This window comes from Giraffa tippelskirchi, chromosome X (assembly GCF_054371585.1).
Source record: "Giraffa tippelskirchi isolate mGirTip1 chromosome X, T2T-mGirTip1v1.2.pri, whole genome shotgun sequence".
NCBI classification, from domain to species: domain Eukaryota; kingdom Metazoa; phylum Chordata; class Mammalia; order Artiodactyla; family Giraffidae; genus Giraffa; species Giraffa tippelskirchi.
In genome coordinates, this window is record NC_137289.1 from 1,101,101 (window position 1) to 1,117,626 (window position 16,526).

Sequence of the window (16,526 nt, forward strand, 5' to 3'; positions counted from 1 at the left end):
GAGGGCCTTAGGCTGACAGCACCGGCCCCAGGCCCTGAGGCCTGAGCTCAGCTAGTAGCAGTGGGGACAGGAAAAGGAGCATTTACTGTGATCAGGCACTTGGGAAGCAGGGACACAGGAGGAATGTCGGTAGTCAGGTGCAGAGTCAGGTGGCTGCCCTGGGTGGGCTGAGCCCCCAGACGAGAGGAAGAGGACAGGAAACAGTTTTGAAGGTGAAGCTGCCTTTCTCTGAGACATCTCAGGTCCCAGGGGCAGCAGGAAACACAGTGAGGATTTTCCTTCACATGTGCAAAAAAAACCAGATAGACTGTTGCTCAGCACTGGGCCAGCAGTCCCAGGGTGGCTTGGAGGGGAGCCAGCCTGGGCTTTAAGCCCAGAGATGGGAAACTGCACCCAGAGGCTGTGCCTTTATCTGCTTCCCTGGCCCCTGGGGTCCACTCTGAAGCTCAGATGCAGTTGCTGAAGACCCTGGGTCACGGTCACAACTCTCGCGCAGTCTCACAGACTGGATGCCTATGGCAAGGACTGAAAAGGGCACAGTCCGGCCTCCGCCATGAAGCTGAACAGGCCCACTCTCCGTGGGTTCTCTGGGCCCACAGCTTCAATCCTGTCAGCCTCACCCCACCTCCGGTGGCTCCGCCCTGCCCCAACCCAGCCCCGCCCCGCCCCAACCCAGCCCCGCCCCGCCCTGGCTCCTTCTCCAGAAGCTCCTCCTCACCCAGGTCTTCCCCACACTTCAGCTCCAGACTCTTAGCCCTGTTCCTCCTGCCTCCGCCCCTCTCTTCTGCCCAGCCGCTCACTTCCTGGTCCTGCTCTGGGTCCTGCTCCAGGCCGCCGGTCTGGAGGCGACTCCTGGCCTGACCTACCAGGTGCCTCAGAGTGTGGCGGATCCTGTTTCCTCTCCTAGCAGACAGGACCGGTAAGGGAATGCACCTTTGTTCATATGTGCATGTCTGTGTATGTGCATGTCTATGTAAATGTGTGCATGCGTACCTGCATGTGAATGGGTAGCTGTACACACTGGAAATGACAGGAGTCAGTGTTTGTGGGCGCGATGCGACTGAGGCCAGCTGGGGCAGTCAGCAGTCTCGGTCCCGGTGGTGGACCACTCTCCTGCCTGGTGGGCACAGCCCACCACCCCAAAGCACCCATGACTCTGTTTGCAGGAAGTGGGGACCACTAGGCAGGGGTTTCCAGGCTCTGGGACCAGGAGCGCCTGCCAGGTGGCCGAGCGGCACCTTCAGGTCCCCTCCATGACCACAGCCCCTACCTGCTTTCTTTCCACGTGTGTGTCCTGGTGATGCCCTGGGACACATGTGAAGGCATCCTCGACCTCCTTCCAGCCTCCTACTCTGCCCCCGCACTGTTACCTCAGGCGAGCCCCACCCGCCCTCTACCAGCCGCCCCCACCCAGGCCTGACCCTGCAGGGCTCAACTGCTGGTTCACCGTTCCCCTCCTGGTGGGGCCCAACCACGAGTCCATGGAGGGCAGCCAACTGACTATGGTGACCCCCAGATCCTTCCAGAGTGGCAGTGTGAGGAGAGGAGTCATTTTCTCTGGTTCTTTGCGGGGGTCTCCTGGGCTGTAAATCACCATCACTCCTGGGGGATGGGTTTCTGTGTTGCGGGCTGAGGCATCATGGGGTCCCTACACAGCCGTGTGAGGACAGGCCAGCTGCTGTAATGAGCAGATTCAACCCTGAGGGAACCTTCACTTGTGTTTCTCATCGGTTGGGCCCTCCTGTGTCCCTGTGGTCTGAGGCCTCTGCTGAGGAGAAGACTGTGGTGGCTTGTTGTCCAAGATTGGTGTATCCTCACTGGCGATTTTCTTCCTGTTCCTCTGGTCCTCGTGCAGGTGAAGCTGCCCAGTCAAGCAGGTGGAAGTGTATTTTCTCCTCTGGCCACCAAGCAGGCTCCCTCTGCTTTGAGTGGTAGAAGCGCTTCAGCCCCTTCTTGCTCAGGGATTCCACCCACACTGGTGAGATTCAGAGGCGCCCAGGAGGGGATGGGTTGGCTGAGAAACTGAATGGTGGAAACTGGGCAAGCCTGGGATCCAGTCACATACCCCAGTAGAGGACATAGCAATGGCCAAGCCCCAGGCGCCAGCCAGGCTTCCTGGGAACCAAGCCAGACCCAGTGAAAAATGTGACCCTTTGTCACCCAGCAGGTGGGCAAAGGTTCAACCAAATGATGATGCTCAGGGCCAGCCGGGGCGTGAGGACATGACACTCTTGCATGTGGTTGGTGGAGTGGAAACAGGGGTCGCTTTTGCGGAAGGCCATTTGCTGGTGTGTGTCAGCACCTCGGGTGTGTGTCCTTTGTCCCGGGCCTTCTCCTGCATGGCTCTTTAGTGGGTGTGTGGTCACGTTGAGTGGCTGTATTGGCAGAATGAGTTTTCCCTTACCTTCCATCAGGGGGAAGCATCAGTAACTTGTTGGACCCCCGAAACTGGGAGATGTAAACAGACACCTTGTAAGGTGAAAACATACACATGAAGTTGTGCAGATGAGGAGAAGTGTGCCCAAGGTCCTGGGACTGGAGAAGACATCCCCCCACTCCCCCCTTGCCCCAGCGGAGAGATGTCTGGACAGGGATGACCCTCTGTCTTCATTTGCCGGCAGTCACGTCAGGATTGAACCTGGTGGCTCAAACTACGGAACCTTGCTGGTTCAGGAGGCCAGCAGCCGAGATTTAGGTGTCGGCTGATGTTGGCTCTCAGGGCTGTGGAGAGAGTTTGTCCCATCTCTTCCCCCCTCTCCTCCAGGGCGTTGCTGGCCATAGTGAGAGTGTCTGGGCTTGGAGAGCTCTGCCTTCCTCTTCACCCCAGTTCTCCTGTGTGCCTGTCTGTCTCTAAATATGTCCTTTGTATGGGGACAGCCATCCTGTTAGAAGAGGTCCATCCTATTGAGCTCACTTGACCCCCATCAACTCTGTGAAGACCTTTCCTTTGTCTGTAACATCACGCTGAAGTACATGGGATTGAGACTCCAGCACCTGAATTTGACGGGACATGATGTGACTCCTCACACTCTACAAAGGCTCTGAGGTAGGAACAGACTGGAATGTTCCAAGGATGGCAGGGCAGCCATCATGGCTGCTGGGGGTGAATGCAGGGACAAGGAGAGTAGGCTGCCAGGGTAAGGAGTGAGATCATGTGGGGCCTCGTGGGCCTGTGAGAACCATGGCTTTGCTGTGCTCGGCGAAGGAAAAGCCCGGGAGGCTCTGGGCTGGTTCCCTTTGGGACCATGTCTCCATCCTCGCAGCCATGTGGAAACAAAGGCTTCCAGCCAGGTGCTTAGACCCTGCTGAGGTTCAGGCCTATGGCTCTGCTCCTCCGCCTCCAACCCCCTCCAGTCAACAGGTACAAGGAAAGAAGTGAGAATGGAGGGGCATGTGGTCAGGTCCCCTGCAGTCATGGTGTATCTCTCTATCCCTCGGTGCCTCCTCAGGTGTCGAACGAGGTGACAGTAACCTAGCGGGTTATTTGAGGTTTGAATTCTGTGATCCCTGCATGGTGCTGTCCCAGGCCCTGGCGAGGACAGGGAGTGCACCCATCCCAGAGGTCCCTTCTCTTCTTTGTTCTTTCTATAGGCTATGAGCAGGGGCCAGGGCATCTGATGACAGTGGAGGCTGTGGTGTGGGAAGGGCTTGGAGGAAGGTGGCTCCCAAAGGCGTAGGGAAGACACCTGGCAGGGCCGTCTGAGGTCCAGGGCAGCCCCAGGACCGAGGCCAGGTTTGTTAGCACAGATCTGCCCTCATCAGCCCTGGTCTAAGATGGAGGATCTGCAGAGCATGGGCAGGGATTGCCCCAGGAGCTGAGGGGTGGGGTGGGGGCTGGGGGTAGGGGAAGCCCAGGACAGTGCCTGTCTGTGCTGGGAGAGGACCAGAGCCCGGACACTGCACTGTGAAGCCAGGGAACCCACAGGGAACCCACCCTCCCCCCTCTGTGCTTCCAGGGTTTTGGTGCCCTCTGTCTTGGAACTCACCACATGCCTCTCTCCCGCTGTCCTGCCCTCCTAGCTGACCTCCCCACAGACTGCATGTGATGGACGGGTCATCTGGGTCGCCACCCCCCTATCAGTGGACCACATGGAGACAGATGGAAAGAGCCAGACCCCTCTGACACCCCCCCCCTGACATTCTGTGTCAGCAGGCTTGGAGGATGCTCGGGCATGTGGGACTGAGCTCCGGCCCAGGACTGTGAGCTTGGAGGCCGCTGTCAGGCTCCTGACCTTTGTGGTTCTGTGTATCTGCAGCCACGTGAGGCCCTGGGAGCCCTGGGAGGTGAAGTTCAGCTGTCTGTCCTTCTGACAGCCTTATGCGGGTTTCATCTTAAATGGTGTCAAGCTCCTGTAGAGGCAGTGGTGGCCTGTGCTACATGACCACTGGCACTGTACCCTGGCTGTCCACATGGCACATTGGGGCTGGGTGGACATGGCCTGGAGGGAGCTGCTGGAGCAGACGCTGGGGATGAGCCCTGCACAGATCCAGGCCTTGCTGTGGGATGGGGACAAGTTCGGCCTCAAGAGTGATTGCAGGCAAGTGAGGCCCTGCCCCACGCTGTCTGCACGGCCCCCGGTGCTGCCCTGGATCTCAGCCGGGTTGTGTCCATTTGTTTTCTGTTGAACCAATTGGTGGGGGGAGGGGCTGATATTTCTTCAGAGGGACGGCGAGGGTCCCTTGGCTGGCAGACAATGGCCTGAGGTGCCTGACCACCTTCCTGGCCTCCGTCCCCGTTTGTGCTCTGAGCAGAGGCGGGTCCAGGTCTGCACATGGCACTTTGTGTGTGTTTGTGTGTGTGTGTGTGTGTGTGTACGTGTCCCCACGTGTGTCTGTATGCCCGGCAGAGATCATGAGAGGCGGGAAAGCACTCAGCCTGGGTTAAGTACCCACACTGCCAGCAGCCAGGCCTGAGCAATCCCCTGACTCCCCAGGGGCGAGGCCCCACAGCAACACCTCTCTGCTGGTAAATCCCTTGGGGACCTGATGTCTGCTGGCCCCCGCCAGAGCCCTCCTGCTCTGCCCCTGTAGCCTGCAGTGGTCAGACTGAGAGCTGCCCATGGCCTGGTGGGTTCATGGAGCACCAGGCCTCTCCCTTTCATTTTGCTCCCTCCTTGGCTTGGCCTCGCACCGAATTCCCTTTGCCAAGTTGAGCCCATCTGAAAATGCTCATCCAGAGGACCCAGTTCACTTTGGAGTGATATGGTTTTAGTCTCTAGCAGGCATAACTTTGAATCACCTTGATCTCCTGTGTCCTGTCTTTGCACACAGGTCTCATGGAAATTGGGGACACTTTGCCGTGCCCAGAAAACCTAGATCCCAATGAGATAGAGGAGCTGGAGAATCAAGCCCTGCTACCCGACCTGCGACAGAAGTACCTTACTGCACTCGCCAACCCCTGCTGGCTGCTGCAGCCCATCCCTGGAAGGGGCAGGAAGGACATCTTCCAGGTGGACATCCCGGAGCATCTGATCCCCTTTGGGCAAGAGGCCTGTCCAGGCTGGGCTCTCAAGAGGAAGGTGACCAAGAGACCTGCATATGGTGACACTGTCCAGTCACCGCTGTGCCCTGGACGTGCCCATCTAGTTCGGTCTGAATTGGCCCCACCCTGGGGTGTGCTGCCAAATTGGTGTGGGTCGGGGGTGTGGGACACCCCTCATGCAGTGCTGCTCGGGACTCAGCATGAGTCTCCAGGACTTTGACCTTTATGATAAGATGGCATTGCCACTCGTTTTGGCCCTACTGGGCCTGGGTGGTTGAGAGAAATGTGTTGTTAGGAAACTGGTTAGTGGTTTTCCCTCTCTGTTCTGGTCCAAACTCCCCAATGTTGGAACAGTGTCCAGGGGGTGATGGGGGAAGGCTGGGGGTGGGGCTGAGTGTCAGCAGGCAGAGACACCCTCAGGCCCAGGAACAGGCCGTGGTTTGTCCTTGCAGGTGACCCTTGCCCTGTTCTAATGTGTCCCTTGGCTCACAAAGCATGCGTGTCGGATGCAGTGCCTGGCTCCTAAACACACCTGTGAGGGCAGAGCAACAAGGGCTGGTGTTGACCTTGTGGAAACCTTGTACTTGTCTTTGGGTTTGGGGTCATGTGTTTTCAAGGCCCTTGGCAGGTGGGGTGACCCTGCATTCTGGTCAGCGTCTTGGGGGGAGGCCCTGGATCAACAGCTGGAGATGATCAGCTGCTGAGCAGAAAATTGTGGCATCGTTGGGGGACCCAGGAGGAGTCCCTTCTGCTTTAGGGTGCATGACTCATGGAAGGTGACACCCCCAAGGTCAGGAGCCCAGCTGGGCCATCTGCTGAGTGGCAGGCAAGGCCCAGTGACCAGCCCGTCCTGGGCTGGGCTCAGCACTCAGCTAGTGAGCCAGACCCTTGGCCGAGCATGTGAAATGCTGCTGCTTCCATTGTAAAGGGACCACGGGGACCGGACTGAAGCCCGCATGGGGCATGGGCTTCCAGCCTCATCTGGCTTACCCTGCGCCATGTAAATAGCGTGGGCAGACAGAAAGAACACAGACTTGCGGTTCTCATTTGATTCTTTTTTTACTCCTGTGTAATTTTGCTCCACTTTATTAGGGCCAAAAGTCGATTTTTGATTACAGGAGAGTACTTTGGAGTGTCCCTAGGAACCTGAGGGGTCAGGGATCGGGCTTGTCCTTGACATACTCGCAGAGGACACACCTGTCCTCCTCTGCCTCAGGGGCCTCGTCTGGGGCCATGACAGAAAGAGCTGCTGTCAGGATGGAGTAACAGGTGTTGTACAAAGCCATCACTGAATCATAATCTGGGTACTCTGGGGGACTCTCAGGCATTTGCCCTGTACTCTCCCCTCCAGAATTAGCTGGGGGTACATATGTGGCATTGCTGGCCATGCCCTCTGCACTGGGGCCACCCTGCTCGCTGGGGAGATGGTTTCCCTGGGCCCTCCCAGCTACACTGCCCATAGACCAGAGGCGGGAAAACACAAATGATCGACGGCTGGGGGTTCTGCGAACAGGTGGGGTTCCCTTCTGTACTTTCTTGCCCGCCTCTTGGGTGCAGTGGTTGTGGTGGAGTCGAGGAGAGTGTCTGGTCGCCATCGCTCGCTTCATTCTCTTTTGGATGTTCTGCAGGAGGAGAGGCTTGTCTCTCTGAAAATTGGAGTTGCGATAGATCTGAAAGAAAATGAATCACTTTAGACAGTGAGGGGGAGAAGAGGTCTTCCTCGCCGCCTTCCTCCCCACCACCGTCCCGGCCATGCCTGTGTATAGAGACAAGGTCTCTTCATTCTGGCGGGTTGTGAAGTCCTAGCATGTTGCTCCCCAGAGCTTCCCCGGGGCCTTCCTCACTTGAGGTGTTACTGGCGGTCCCTGACATCCTGGGGCCCCGTCTAAGGGGGGACAAGACAGACCTTGTGTTCTCCTCCTTCCTTAACCACCCTCTCATGAAAACAGCGTTCCCCTGGGAAATGAAATCCGCCTAGCATTCAGCTTATTTAGTCTAGCCTCCCCAGAAGGACTTTCTACGTTACCATCATCTTCCTTGCAGAGTGACCCAAAGGGGAGATTTTACTGAAACCATACAGGTTCAGTTCATGGATGAAGCTCTTCATGCTGTCTGTCTGAAAGATCTGCTCTGCACCTCGTCGCTGGAGGACCTCTGTCTGGAACAGATCTGCCTCAATGACCATCATGTCTCCCTCGTCGTTCCAGCGCACAGAAGTGAAGGCCGGATCCTCCACGATCCTCCAGAGCTTCCTGGGGAAGGACAGCCTGCGGATGGCGTTGTTCTCTTCCCTGTTGGCCATTTCTGGCTTCGGGTCCTGTGGGGGCAGATTGTCATGGAGGCCTGAATCTGGGCTCTCGGGATGATCACCCTGCTTCTCCAAAGCCTCCCCTGAATCCACATTTGGATCTGGGGAGGAATCACGGGGGTCCCCTGCTGCGGGCTCCCCATCAGTTGATGGGGCCAGCAGGGCTGCCTGTGCCTCGTGGGGACTCTGACTAGCCATGGAGCCCGTCTAGCTCAGGAGCATTCTCTCCCCAAGCGGTGAATGCTCAGGGAAGAAGGACCTCAGGCCAGGGTCGGAGTGCCCTATAAATACTCTCTGGAGATTCTAGAATCTGGGTTGTGGGCCAGGCAGCCAATTAAGTGGTCCGCTTCCTTAACTGTTTTATGATGTCACAGAGGTGAGGTGGAGAGGCAGCCCTGGCCCAGTGTGGGGGAGGGGGTCTGGCTACAGAGATGGGATCCCCAGCTGGTCTCTTGTCTGAAAGTACAGAAAAGTATGTTTGTTTCAGGTTGCCTACAAAGGCTCCCATCTGCTGCCAGGCACCTTGTTTCAGGCCCTGGATGGGTTGACAAACGTGCCCCAGCCCCCCCCTCCCCCGCCCTACCAATGTGCAGGCCTGTGGCTGGCTTTTGCTGAAGGGACAGGCCCTGGCAAGTCCTGGCTTGGCTACCACTGTGAGAGGTCCCAGGGGTCAGATGGGCCCCTGACGACTCTCTCTCCCAGAAGATGGGATCCATAGTGGGCTGGTTCGCCTAGCCTGTGTTGGTGGTCCCACCTCCCCACCCCCCAGCCGTGACCTTGCCCCTTTTCTGGCTTTGTTGTCTTCTCGCTGGTGCTGCTGGCTTGTCTATCCTGCTCAGATGGCCCCAAAGTCAGAGTCCTGTTGTCCTGCCCCCTCCGTTCCCTAGGTTGAGCTCTCCCCAGAGTAAGGCTGTGCTTGAGCACAGTGTGAGCGACCTCGCGTTCCCCTTGACTGTTCCCCAAGCACCTAAGACACAGACTCCACAGGATGCCATCTGGGAGGGCACAGCCATGTGCTCTGCTGAGCTTGCAGCCTCCCGAACTGTGCCCACCCCCAGACATCATCCCGCTGCAGATCACAGGCTGCTGTCTTCAGTTTCCATTTCTTCCCATAAAGACTGCTCTCCTGGTCCTAGAGTGCTCACTTTGGAAACACCTGTGTGTGTGCTTTTCTCATCCCCTTCCCAGAACCTCGGATTCAGCCTCCCTGAAGACTGCCTTAAAATTACTGTTTCCTTCATCAGTGGGTTGTTTGGGCTTCTGCTACCCTTTATCCTGGCCTCCCATGTTCAACTTGGGTGTCCGTGTGTACATGGCCTTTGAAGGACTTGATTGGGATCTCAAGGTACAGCCTCTTCTGTTGAAAACAAGCATTTCACTGGTCCTCTCCGAGGCCAGCTGTGATCTTCTCCACCCCTGCCCCTGTCCCCACCACCACTGTGGACCTGTTCTCCCTTACTCAGATGGAAGGTACATCAAATGATTTTGTTTTCTCACTGGTTACGTGTTTTTCAAGGGGCGTCCTTTACAGACGCTCACTCCCAAGCACATGTCTGACCTGTTGAGCTAGATGTGACCAGAGAAAGCCCCCGTCTACCTGTATTTGAAAATGGATGAGAGTCCACGTGTAGGAGTGGACAAAATTCCAGTGGAAGTCATCCGTCTTCACCGCACATGGGCGATAGGGCAGTGGGTTTGGAGATGCATGTTCTCTGACCTTTGCAGGCCACTGTTCTTGAAAATCACTGTGTAGGAAACAGACCGGCACCTTGGAGAGGCCCGTCTGTGAGGACCTTAGGGCACTGTGCCCCTAGAGACAGTGTCCCCCCAGTTCCTCCACTCAGCAGGGTCATTTGCTCTGTGTGAGGGCCACTGACTGGTGTCTGAAAAGGAAGAGCTAAAGAGGGTTTGGAAGAGGCTTGCCCAGGAGCCTTTCAGCCTGAGGTCTGGAGGCTGGAATGGAGCTTGCAGGCCTTGGCCTGTGCTTGCTCCCTTGCCTTTGCACTGCTAAACAGCTTGACAAAGCATTCCTTCAGGTCGGTTCATCTGAGTGGGACACGACCCTGGAGGCTGTGATCATTGGTGGGGTCCCCTGGTGGCTCCTCTGAAGGGGACTGAAGACCATGGTATCTGTGGCAGCCTGGCTAGGTGGATTCTTGCCCCCACCCCACCCCCACTCGGGGCCCCTCCTCACCCCCTGGGTTCTGAGGGAGCTGCCTTTTCTGGTCCCCCTCCTCCAGGCACATGTGAGCCCTGGCAGTGGGTTTGTGTGGCACCAAGGAGTTTTGTCAGCTGTGGCTCAGGACACTTGCATTGTGTATACACAAGCCCTCATGACGTCCAAGGCCTGCCCTTCTCAGCCTCGCTCTCCTGCCCCGGCCCTTGGCATCCCCGCCCCAGTGTCCCCAGCCCAGAGGCACTCCAGCTGCTCACCACCCTCACTGTGAGGAGCCCCATGTGTTGGGGTGCAGGACCCGCCTGAGGGCAGGGATGCAACTGGCAGGGCCTGGCCTCTGTTGGCACTGTGGTGGTGGGACTGGTATCTCTCACACTGTTGCCTGCAGACACTCCTCCACTCTCCACTGTGAGAAGGGGTTGGTTGCTTTGTGGTCTAAGGCATGTCACAGAATATCCACCTCAATAGGATGTGGACTAGCTAATCAGCCAAACATGATGATTAATAAATAAAACTAGTTAACTTTTCTAGTTAGACCATAGTGTTATTTGCTCAGTTGTGTTTGATTTTTTGAGACTCCATGGACTGTAGACTCCCTTGTAATTCTCCAGACAAGAATACTGGAGTGGGTTGCCATGCCCTTCTCCAGGCGATCTTCCTGACCCAGGGCTCGAACCCAGGTTTCCCACAATGCAAGCAGATTTTTATCCTTTGAGCTACCCCAGAAGCCCCATTTCTAGTTAGAGGGCCTGTTAAATTTGGTTGTTGAGGAGTGTTCCAGCAGGAAAAACCTGCTCCAGGAAAAGCAAGAACCACTCTTTGCCTCTGCCCCAGCCTGTCTTTTATCCAAACCATTATATTCCTTCATTGCAGCCCCAACAAAGATCAAGTCATTGATTAATGGCCAATTACAAAAAGAGATAATTTAAAGCTCATTAACATCTTAGGTTCTGGATCCCTGGTACCAGGAAAGAGAGGGCAGTTTAATGGATTTCTTGGGCATCACTCCAAAGGAGTGTGACCCAAGTTCTGCAGGATTCCTAGCAGATATGGGGTGGAAAACACATCCTTTGCCCCTGTGGTCAACAGCAATGTTACAAGAGCCAGGACCCCTTCCTTTCTGCCCCAGAAAGAGATCTCTCTGGGTTTTATCCAAGATTCAAAAGGACACCCCACAACAATGATCCCTTTCAGACTTTCCCATCACCCCCCAAGACACAATGCAGTATTGAGGGGTGCCACCACCCAGCTTCATTACAATCACATCCCACAGAAGGAACCCAGCTCCCCAAAGCCCCAAACCACCCTGGCTTAAGCACGAACCCCAGGGTGTTCCTCCTGTAGCCCCACTGCCCCGACCTGTGTTGCCTTGCTCTGTGGGACTAGGGAATGTCTCTCCAACTTCCCGGTGTGACTCTGGCTCCTAGACCATCGCTGTAGGAGTTAGGGGGTGCCCTGGTTCTCCTAGCGTCCCCACTGCTAATAAGGCCTTTCAGGGAGCAGAGGCTCTGTAAAGGTTTTTGGAATAAATGAGCCAATGGTCAGGGGGCTCAGATTAATTGTCTGCTACTTCCTTAAATAACCCAGACAAATCCAAATAAACAGAGATAACTTAGTTTTTGAGACTGATACCCAAAAAGGACAGTAACATGAATTCACTACGATCACCTTTATTATTATCTAAATCTCACCCCATCAATATTGCTGCTAAGTAAGCTCACGTTTCCAAAACAGTTCTAATTCCAATTCCTATGTATACCTTTTAGGGTCACAAATCAAAATGGAAGAGTGCCCAATCTCTTTTACAAAAGAGCAAAACTCTTGCACTTGAACTGGGTAACCACAAACACATTTTGATCCTCATGATTCACAAACTAGGACACTACAGGTTATTTGCCTTCTGTTAAACTATCAAAGTTTGGAAATTTTCTAAAGTAAACAGAGATGAATCTCCATGTCATTGTAGAGAACAGGAGCCCAAAGTTGCCACACAGCAGTTCCCCAAACTGGCCCAGGCCCTCACTTCTGAGAAGGCTGATCCCTCCCTCTTCAATCACAGAGGGAAGGATCACCTGGTTGCTGCTATGACTTAGGCCCCCTTTTCCTCCTCCCTTGCTGCCACTGCAGACAGGGGTGGGAAGGCCCCCAAAGCGCTTTGGCTGACTCTGAGCAGAAACGCCACGACTTGCCACTTGCTGGTCTCTGCATAGGCTTGCGGACCCCACAGGAACTCATAGAGGGCAGAGGGGGCTGCCCTCCCCAGGGGTGGAGGAGGCCGAGGGGGATGCAACCTCCCCCACCTCAGCCCCCAAGAGCTTCGCCTCCACATGGTCCTGGGCCTCGCCTGGGTCCTGAAGGTCTTCCTCGGCCTTGCCGGGCTTACTCAGGTCACTCATCTCGACCACAAGTGCGATGCCTGGGGTCAAACCACAGCAGGAGAGACACAGGGGAACAGATCGGGACCATGAGCCTTGGCTGAGAAACGCACCCAGGATGGTCTGACACAGGTCACTTAAGTCTCCTCTTGAGAGGTCCCCTAAGTTCTCCCTCAGGGTCCTCACCTAAACTCCTTCAGAACCTAAGAATCTCCTCTCCAGTCTCTGAGGCCTCGCCCCTTACATCAATCTCCAGTGTCCCTGAGACATTGTGCTCATGCAGCCGCCTGAGTTGCCCTGGCTCGCAGCAGGTTCTCGGACCTGTGGGGGTCCCTGTGTCCTCCCTCAAGGTCCTCATCTTAAGCCCTGGCAGCTCCTGGGATGGCCCTTGTGTTGATCAGAGGCAGGACCCTCACACCAAGGCCGTCACTGCACTGAGACCCTTAGGGAGAGTCTGTGGACATGACATCAGGGCTCCATGCCCAGGGTTTCCCAGAGCTGAGAGGATGCACCTGGCCGTCCTCAACCCTCCTGCCCTTCACTTTGACTCTCAGTGGGTCTGGGTACCACCCTCTCATCCTGACATTGCTCCCCTTAGAACCAGACCCTCCCCAGCCAGGACCCCTGAAAGGCAAGTGGGAGTAGGGGGCTGATTCCCACAACCCTGTTGGGGACCCAGGGGCTGAAAGCATTGAAGACCTGGATGTCCTGGGGTCCCAGAGCCCCCTTCAGGGTTCACCTTGACTCATAGAACAGCTGGATTCTTTCACTCTGCTAACCTGAACCCAGGCACCTGACCCAGGCCCTCACTTCTCCTCTCCTATCGGGATCAGTGACGTCACATTTGGATTCCATTCCCCCTCATCCCCCAGGGCTGTCAGGAGGGCAGTACATGCATCACCTGGGGACCCTCAGTCTCCTCAAGTCTCCATATGATGTGGGCCCCTCCGTCTGCCCACCTGTGACTGCACCCCAGAGACCAAGCCTCCGAATCCCTGAGTTCACTGAAGAAGTGAGGGGGCATGGGGTCTCAGCCTGACGACCCAGACCAGGGCCTCCAGGAGGCCCAGTAGGGGTGGAGTGTATTCAATGAGACCCTCTGTTCTATGGTGTCTGGACCCCCTCGTCCTCACTCAGGAGGGAGCCTCCTTAACACTTGAGAGAAGGCTGCAGTCCTAGCACAGATGCTGGATGGGGCCTGCTGTGCCCATGACCATGGGGAAGCACAGGGAACCACTCACCTTCACATGGAGGCCCCTCAGTAGTCACCAGACTTTGTAAATTTTTGTATAAAAGATGCTGTTTTAGCCAAAGAGGGTGAGGAGTGGCAGGTGAGTTAGCAAGAACTCAGCTGCCTGGGATGGAGGAGCCTGGTGGGTTGCCATCTATGGGGTTGCACAGAGTTGGACACGACTGACGTGACCTAGCAGCAGCAGCAGCAGCTGCCTGGAGATGGCCTTGGGCTCTCAGAGTGACTTTAGACTCCCAGTCTAAGCGTGGGTGTGCACTGCTTCTCCCAGGGTCCCCACTGCTAACAGAAGGCCTTCCACAGGACAGAGTCTCCATGAGGGTCTGTGGAATAAATGAGCCAGGGATCAGGCGTCTTATTAAACTCATCAATTTTCTCCTACTTTCTTAAATAATATCCAGCAAAATCCAGGTAAACAGACATGGCTTAGCTGTAGAAAAGAACAAACTAAAAGTATAAGAGGAAAGAATTCACTACTATAAATATATATATATATATATATATATATATATATACATATATATATATATATATTTATTTATTTATTTTCTAATTCTTCCACCAACTATATACAGCTAAGTAAGTTTACCTGTGCAAACTAATTGTAATTCCAATCCACGTTACCTTGCTCAGGTTCACGAAGTAACATGGGACAGTTTTCAATCTCTTTTACAAAACAGCAAAACTCTGGCCCTTAATCCGGGTAAGTACAAATATAAGTGTGATCAATGTCACTCACAAAGTAAGATATTGAAATTTATTAAGTTTTCAGCTGAAAAAAAAAACATTTAAACAATTCCTAAAGAAAACAGAGATGAATCCCTATGTCATCGTAGAGAACAGGAACCCCAAAATGCTACACACCAGGTACCCAAACTGACCCGGGCCCTCACTACTGAGAATGCTGACCGCTCCCTTTTCATTCACAGAAGGAAGTATCACCTGGCTGCTGCTCTGGTTCAGGTACCCTCTTCCTCCTCCCTCACAGCCTCTGCAGATGGGGGGGGAAGACCCTGGAAATCCTTTCATTGTCCCTGATCAGATACTCTGTGACTAACCACTTGCTGGTCTCTGCATAGGCCCAGGGACCCCACAGGAACTCATAGCGCAGAAGGTCACTGTCAGGCACCTGCCAGTACTCCAGGTAACCCTCCCACACCCACACGTGTGTCAGCAGCTCCCTGGGCTCCCCAAAGACAGAGTGCTCCCTCCTGGGACACACCCCCATCCTGTTGAGTGTTTCCCAGACCACCTCCTCAGGGGTGAAGTCTCCATTTTGGATGATCAGGCTGAGAACCAGCACCAGAAGCCCAGCATTGCATCACAGGTGAAGCCCAGGGTGGGGACCAAGATGTAGATGTGCTCCCTGAGGTCCACCTCCTTCACCACCATGCCAAAGACCAGCTGCAGGCACTGGGCGGCTTTACAGAAGACCACAGGGATGTGGTCCTGGTTATCTGTGAGGATCATTTTCAGTATTTTGGTCTTGGAAGTCAGCTCCTTGGCACGATGCTTGAGGAGCAGGAACTTCACAAGTTTAGCCATCATCTCCTTCAGAGCTTCTTGGGGCAAGGCCTCCACAAGGACTGAGGAGGATGCTGGGGGAGAGGAGGCTGAGGGTGCTGCAGCCTTCCCCCACTCAGACCCCAGGAGCTGCACCTCTACCTGGTCCTGGGCCTCGCCTGCATCCTGAAGGTCTTCCTTGGGTTTGCTCAGCTCACTCATCTTGATCCCAAGTGTGATGCCTGGGACCAAACCACAGACAGGAGTGAGGCAGGGGGACAAATGCGGACCACATGCCTGGAGGAAAGAAGGGATGTGAGTGGCCTCACCTGAGAAACGCACCCCGGGGGATCTGACACAGGCCACTTACAGGTTTCCTCTTGAGGGGCGCTCTCGAGCCTCACAGGGGTGCTGTTCCTGGGTGGCCAGACACCTGGCTACCTGCAGAAGGAAGGACCATGTCTCCCCAGGGTGCAGTCAGAAAAGCTGGAAGTTCCTGGGCTGGCAGGGTGCAGGGATATGGGCTTTGTGGTTTCCCCTCTGTTCTGGTAAGGGGATCCCTTGGTGCACACTCAGGACACCCTCCTCACCTTGACTCCTGGCATTTCCTGGACCTCCTCTGCTCTCTGACCTCAGGACACGGGCCTCAGACCTCTGCTTCACCTTCTGTTTCCTGGAGCTCCTGTGAGAGACATGGAAGGGACACCTCAGGGGTAGACCGAAACATATCCCTGGGCCTTCCATGCTAGTAGGAGGGGTGGACTCTGTGAAGTACCCCCAGTTGTGGGGTGGGAGGTCCCCTCAGGGCTCCCTTGTAGTGATCACCTTTCCCCTGGCACAACCTGATCCCTCCCCTTTGGGGGCCTGCAGGGAAACTCAGAACAAGACCTGAGTCTGAACAGAAAGTGCTGATGGGCCCCATGTGTGGCCGCACCTGCCCAGGGCCTCCTGTGGATTCTAGGCTGGGGAGATGTCCAGTCTTCAGCACCTCCTCACGTCCCTCCTGGCCTCCCAAAAATGACCACAGGGACGGGACTGGAGTCCACTCAGTACATCACCGACTCAATGGACATGAGCTTGAATAAATTCCACGAGTTGGTGAAGGGCAAGGAGCCCTGGCGTGTTGCAGTCCGTGAGGTCTCAAAGAGTTGGACATGACTGAGCGACTGAACTGAACTGAACTGAACTGTCCTCTTTGGTTCCCTTCTCCTCCTACACTCAATCTTTCCCAGCTTCAGGGTCTTTCTCAGTGATTTAGCTCTTGGCCTCACATGGCCAAATATTGGCACCTCAAGTTCAGCATCAGTTCCTCCAAGAAGAGTCCCAGTTGATATCTTTCATGATTGAGTTGTTTGATATCTCTGCTGTCCACAGGACTCTCAAGAGTCTTCTCCAGCCTCACAGTTGCAAAGCATCGATGATTTGGCACTCAC

The 16,526-nt window shown here is 55.2% G+C and overlaps 1 protein-coding gene, 1 long non-coding RNA gene and 1 pseudogene across 2 annotated transcripts; 1 reads left to right on the forward strand and 2 right to left on the reverse strand.

Moving 5' to 3' along the window:
- The first annotated feature begins 798 nt into the window (after positions 1–798).
- On the forward strand, positions 799–10,507 carry LOC145535293 (uncharacterized). Its single transcript, XR_014075355.1, has 2 exons — positions 799–919; positions 5,272–10,507. It is a non-coding gene; the product is annotated as an uncharacterized LOC145535293 (long non-coding RNA).
- On the reverse strand, positions 6,529–8,050 carry LOC145535292 (heat shock transcription factor, X-linked member 3-like). Its single transcript, XM_081563698.1, has 2 exons — positions 7,509–8,050; positions 6,529–7,152 (listed from the first exon to the last, which is right to left on the reverse strand). Exons 1-2 carry the CDS (start codon positions 7,986–7,988, stop codon positions 6,637–6,639), a joined length of 996 nt encoding a protein of 331 aa, XP_081419824.1. The 5' UTR covers positions 7,989–8,050; the 3' UTR covers positions 6,529–6,636.
- Positions 10,508–12,055: 1,548 nt separating the features above from the next.
- On the reverse strand, positions 12,056–15,315 carry LOC145535294 (melanoma-associated antigen 10-like; annotated as a pseudogene).
- Between the last annotated feature and the right edge of the window lie 1,211 nt (positions 15,316–16,526).